The sequence below is a fragment of the Chiloscyllium plagiosum genome, unplaced genomic scaffold (assembly GCF_037043375.1).
Source record: "Chiloscyllium plagiosum isolate Xiang-an unplaced genomic scaffold, Cpla_swu_hap1 HiC_scaffold_28, whole genome shotgun sequence".
Lineage (NCBI taxonomy): Eukaryota > Metazoa > Chordata > Chondrichthyes > Orectolobiformes > Hemiscylliidae > Chiloscyllium > Chiloscyllium plagiosum.
The window spans coordinates 32136122-32142121 of record NW_028270166.1 but is presented as its reverse complement, the minus strand read 5'-3'; the positions used below and the strand labels follow the sequence as shown (position 1 = coordinate 32142121).

General features: G+C 46.1%; 1 protein-coding gene across 1 annotated transcript in view; it reads right to left on the bottom strand.

Moving 5' to 3' along the window:
* Window positions 1-210: 210 nt before the first annotated feature.
* Window positions 211-6000, bottom strand: part of LOC122565549 (cation channel sperm-associated auxiliary subunit delta-like) — a 96907-nt gene continuing 91117 nt past the window's right edge. The window contains exon 7 of the mRNA XM_087975866.1: window positions 211-318. Within this exon, the coding sequence (XP_087831992.1) occupies window positions 211-318 (108 nt within the window). The remainder of the gene's footprint in view (window positions 319-6000) is intronic.

Sequence of the window (6000 nt, the reverse complement as noted above, 5' to 3'; positions counted from 1 at the left end):
GTGTTTTCTTCAGATTTGGAAGGTTGGTGTCATAGAAAATCTCCTGAAGTGTCTCAAGAATCCTCTTTAATGCTGTTTAGCAAGTGGATTACAATTAGCAATTGAATTCTGGAAAGTGGCTATGGTTTTAAGGAGCACTTCGATTCCTGAATAACAATTGTTTCCTCCCGTTCAATAGTTTACTATTAGGCAAGGTTGTTATATTAACTATCATCCACCAAAAAGGCCAAGAACCTTGTTAATAAAGGGCTCTTGTGGCATTATGGTAGTTCTCTGCCTCTGAGTCAGAGGTCCAGGACCAAGTCCCACCTGTTCTAGCTGTGTTTAATAACATATCAGAATGCGTTGATTAAAAATATGTACAACCTTAGTAATGTGTGTTGTTAGGCAATTCAATTGTCATTCAATCTCTCTATGATCTTTCAGACATCAAATCAGAAATGAATGCAAACTGACTCTTATCCTTTAATGAACCACAAAGGACCTTTTAGTGCCAAAACTGTCTAGAGAAGACTTCCCCATAGATCATTCTTAATGCCAAACTCATTATTCTCAACATTCAAATATCCAATAAAATGTTCACTTCCCCTCCCTTATGGAATGACAAATTCCCGCATAATGTTCCATGGGGTGGGCAAGAAGTAACATTCCTCCTATAGCTTGTCAAGAGTAGCCATTCTTCAATTATGAGACTAAACAACAAGTATCATAATGCTATTTGATTAGCAGCGGCATCAAACTTGCTTCCTAATTCAATTAAGAAACAAACATTTTTCAGTAACAGCAATAATGGTGATCAGGAACAAAAAGTATGAATGACTGTTCACTTCACTAGCTTAGTCTCAATCCATTTCAAATACTTACACTGTTTTGTTTCAGCTCAGAAAAGTTTACAACAGAGGGAAAAGATCAAATCTAAGTGGTTCCAGTTCAACCATGAATAAGATGCTGGGAGAGTTCACTATACAACAAGTCTATCATTTAATTCCTTACATTCAATTAATTTTTCAGGATCATAATTCCCAAGGAAAATAGTATTTCTTTGATTATTTACCATGATTAGGAGAAAAAAGTAGTGAATGTTGACTCCAGATAACAACATGTCCTTTCAATCCAGGTGGTTGTATAATTGTAGCCTCAGAATCATCAAAGTTCAAAACAAAATCACTTGAAGTGAGGTTACCATAGACTGAAAAATGCCTGAAATGAAACTGATAACAAATATCAATTTTCTAAATTGTTACCAAGAAAATTCAAGTTTTGTTAATTAATGTATCATAATGTATCACTTGAACCTAAGTTAAAACCAGTTATTCAAAACTTACACAAATCATTGCAGAGACACACTTGGTACCTTCTGTTCTGATACTGTTCATTGAACAACTAAGAGTCATAGGCAGTTCAATTGTGAGAAAAAACACATTACATTAAATAACATGAAGGACGTTATGGCTGAGTAGAATAGTGTAGATACAACTTGAATTGTCCCTGAGAGTATAGATATAGAATTTCAAGCTATAAATGTGAACATAGATTATTAATTTAATTGAGCTTGTCACATGGTGCATATGTTTATACTTCTGTAAAATGGAACCCCAATTCAAACATCAATGTTACATTCCTAAAGGCTTCAGAAATCTTGTTAAGTACCAGGTAAAGGAGCAGAGCAGAGATATGATTACTTTGCAGGCATGCAGCATGTTGGGGCGAATGCTTAATATAGTGATTGGAATGAGGCCAGGTGGATCTTATTGACTATGAGATCCTTGATTGGGATTGTTAACCTTGGCCAATCAGGGAACACTGGCTGACAGACATACACAGTAGTGTTATATATTGGGTGTGGGCATTTGCACTCCCTTCTTGATTTTCTTAAAAACCTCCTCCTCTGTTTTTGGTTGCACTTCAATCCCACGCTCCTGATCTTCGGGCACCCGGTACGGAGGAGGGAGGGCAGGTCTGAAGACCTCCTCGTGGTTCTGCTCCTGGGCCTGGTCAAACAGGCCATAAACAGGTCCAAGCAGCGGGCCGTGGAGGGGGTCGTTAGGGCCGACTGCCTGCCCCTCTTCCGTGGTTACGTTAGGGCCCGGGTGTCCTTGGAGAAGGAGCATGCGGTGTCCACCAACACCCTGGAGTTGTTCAGGGAGAGGTGCGCGCCACAGGGAGTGGAGTACATTATTTCCCCCTCCAACTCTATTTTGATTTAGTCCCTACCTTCCCTTCACTGTTTTGATCACACAGCACTGCCCTTTGATGTGAAGGGCAGTGGTTGTCACTGGCCACCCGGGTGTTTTCCTATCTTCCTGGTAGTGGAAATTGAATAAAGATTCGTACACCTTGTGTCTCTCACTGTGTCTCACACCTGCACACACACACACCATGGGTGCTGGGGAAAAAAATAATAATAAGTACTACCGCAGTTAGGTGGTAGTGTGGGTGAAAAACAAAAACAAATTAAAAAAAGATTAACAGGGAATTCACTATTTTGTGTCTTTCACTGTGCCTCACACTTGCACACACAACATAGATGCCAGGGGAAAAACATAAGCACTACTGAAGTTAGGCGGTAGTGTGGGGGTAAAAAAAAAGGAGAAAAAATAAAAACAGGAGAGTTAGATATACTGGAAAAAAAAGAAGAAAAAAAAGAAAAAATACACAGTAGTGTTATATATTGGGTGTGGGCATTTGCACTCCCTTTTTGATTTTCTTAAAAACCTCCTCCTCTGCTTTTGGTTGCACTTCAATCCCACGCTCCTGAACTTCGGGCATCCGGTACGGAGGAGGGAGGGCTGGTCTGAAGACCTCCTCGTGGATCTGCTCCTGGGCCTGGCCAAACTGGCCATAAACAGGTCCAGGCAGCGGGCCGTGGAGGGGGTCGTTAGGGCCAACTGCCTACCCCTCTTCCGCGGTTACGTTAGAGGCCGGGTGTCCTTGGAGAAGGAGCACGCAGTCTCCACCAACACCCTGGAGTTGTTCAGGGAGAGGTGGGCGCTGCAGGGAGTGGAGTGCATTATTTCTCCCTCCAACTCTATTTTGATTTTGTCCCTGCCCTCCCCCTCACTCTTTGATCACATAGCATCGCCCTTTGATGGGAAGGGCACTGCTTGTCACTGGCCACCCGGGTGTTTTCCTATTTTCCTGGTGGTGGAAATTGAATAAAAATTCGTACACTTTGTGTCTCTCACTGTGTCTCACACCTGCACACACACACCATGGGTAAAAAAAAGAAAAAAAAAACAGGTGTGAGCATTGCCCTTTGATGTGAAGGGCACTGCTTGTCACTGGCACTCGGGTGTTTTCCCTTTTGAGAGTTGGATCAGTGTGTGACTGTGTGCGAGCATGTGCAAGGACTCTCCTCCTTGAAGGGGACTGTCCCTGGACTAGCTGCCCCACATCGAGAGAGAGGAAAGAAGAATGAAGGAAGAAGAGGTGGAGAAAAAAAAATAAACAGTAGTGTTATATATTGGGTGTGGGCGTTTGCACTCCCTTTTTGATTTTCTTAAAAACCTCCTCCTCTGCTTTTGGTTGCACTTCAATGCCATGCTCCTGATCTTTGGGCACCCGGTACGGAGGAGGGAGGGCCGGTATGAAGACCTGCTCGTGGGTCTTCTCCTCAGCCTGGCCAAACTGGCCATAAACAGGTCCAGGCAGCGGGCCGTGGAGGGGGTTGTTAGGGCCGACTACCTGCCCCTCTTCCGTGGTTACTTTAGAGCCCAGGTGTCCTTGGAGAAGGAGCACAGAGTCTCCACCAACACCCTGGAGTTGTTCAGGGAGAGGTGGGCGCCACAGGGAGTGGAGTGCATTATTTCCCCCTCCAACTCTATTTTGATTTAATCCCTGCCCTCCCCTTCACTGTTTGATCACACAGCATTGCCCGTTGATGTGAAGGGCAGTGCTTGTCACTGGCCACTCGGATGTTTTCCTATCTTCCTGGTGGTGGAAATTGAATAAAGATTTATGCACCTTGTGTCTCTCACTGTGTCTCACACCTGCACACACACACACCATGGTGCTGGGGAAAAAAAAGCACTACCGCAGTTAGGCGGTAGTGTGGGTTTTTTTAAAAAAAACATAAACAATAGTGTCCTATATTGGGTGTGGGCGTTTGCACTCCCTTTTTGATTTCCTCAAAAACCTCCTCCTCTGCTTTTGGTTGCACTTCAGTCCCACGCTCCTGATCTTTGGGCACCTGGTACGGAGGAGGGAGGGCAAGTCTGAAGATCTCCTCGTGGGTGTGCTCCTCAGCCTGGCCAAACTGGCCATAAACAGGTCCATGCAGCGGGCCGTGGAGGGGGTCGTTAGGGCCGACTGCCTGCCTCTCTTCTGCGGTTACGTTAGAGCCCGGGTGTCCTTGGAGAAGGAGCACAGAGTCTCCACCAACACCCTGGAGTTGTTCAGGGAGAGGTGGGCGCCACAGGGAGTGGAGTGCATTATTTCCCCTTCCAATACTATTTTGATTTAATCCCTGTCCTCCCCTTCACTGTTTGGTCACACAGCATTGCCCTTTGATGTGAAGGGCACTGCTTGTCACTGGCCACTCGGGTGTTTCCTTTCTTCCTGGTGGTGGAAATTTGAATAAAGATTCGTGCACCTTCTGTCTTTCACTGTGTCTCACACCTGCACACACACACCGTGGGTGCCAGGGGAAAATATAAGCACTACCGCAGTTAGGCGGTAATGTGGGGGTTTAAAAAAAACAGTAGTGTTATATGTTGGGTGCGGGCGCTTGCACTCCCTTTTTGATTTCCTCAAAAACCTCCTCCTCTGCTTTTGGTTGCACTTCAGTCCCACGCTCCTGATCTTCGGGCACCCGGTGCGGAAGGGGGAGGGCAGGTCTGAAGACCTCCTCGTGGTTCTGCTCCTGGGCCTGGCTAAGCTGGCCATAAACAGGTCCAGGCAGCGGGCCGTGGAGGGGGTCGTTAGGGCCGAATGCCTGTCCCTCTTCTGCGGTTACGTTAGAGCCCGGGTGTCTCTGGAGTAGGAGCACGCGGTCTCCACCAACATTCTGGAGTTGTTCAGGGAGAGGTGGCCGCCGGAGGGAGTGGAGTGCATTATTTCCCCCTCCAACTCTATTTTGATTTAATCCCTGCCCTGCCTTTCACTGTTTGATCACACAGCTTTGCCCTTTGATGTGAAGGGCACTGCTTGTCACTGGCCACTCGGGTGTTTCCTTTCTTCCTGGTGGTGGAAACTGAATAAAGATTTGTGCACATTGTGTCTTTCACTGTGTCTCACACCTGCACACACAGCATGGGTGCTGGAGGCAAAAATAAGCACTACGCAGTTAGGCAGTAGTGTGGGGATTAATAAAAAGGGAAAAAAACAAACAGTAGTGTTATATTTTGTGGGCACTTCCTATCCTTTTTTGATTTCCTTAAAAACCTCCTTCTCTGTTTTTGGTTGCACTTCAGGCCCACGCTTCTGATCTTCGGGCACCTGGTGCACAGGGGGGAGGGCAGGTCTGAGGACCACCTCGTGGGTCTACTCCTGGGTCTGGCCAAACTCGCTATAAACAGGTCGAGGCAGCGGGCCATGGAGGGGGTCATTAGGGCGAATTGCCTGCCCCTCTTCCACGGTTATGTCTGAGCCAGGCTGTCTCTGGAAAAGGAGCACGCTGTGTCCACCAACAACCTGGAGTTGTTCAGGGAGAGGTGGGCACTGCAGGGAGTGGAGTGCATTATTTCCCCCTCCAACTCTATTTTGATTTAATCCCTGTCCTGCCCTTCACTGTTTGATCACACAGCATTGCCCTTTGATGAGAAGGGCACTGCTTGTCACTGGCCACTCGAGTGTTTCCTTTCTTCCTGGTGGTGGAAATCGAATAAAGATTCGTACACCTTGTTCTCTCACTGTGTCTCACAACTGCACACACACAACATGGGTGCTGGGAAAAAAATAAGCACTACCGCAGTTAGGCGGTAGAGTGGGGGAAAAGAGGGAAAAAAAAATAAACAGGAGTGTCAGGGGTTAAAAAAAACAGTAGTGTTATATGTTGGGTGT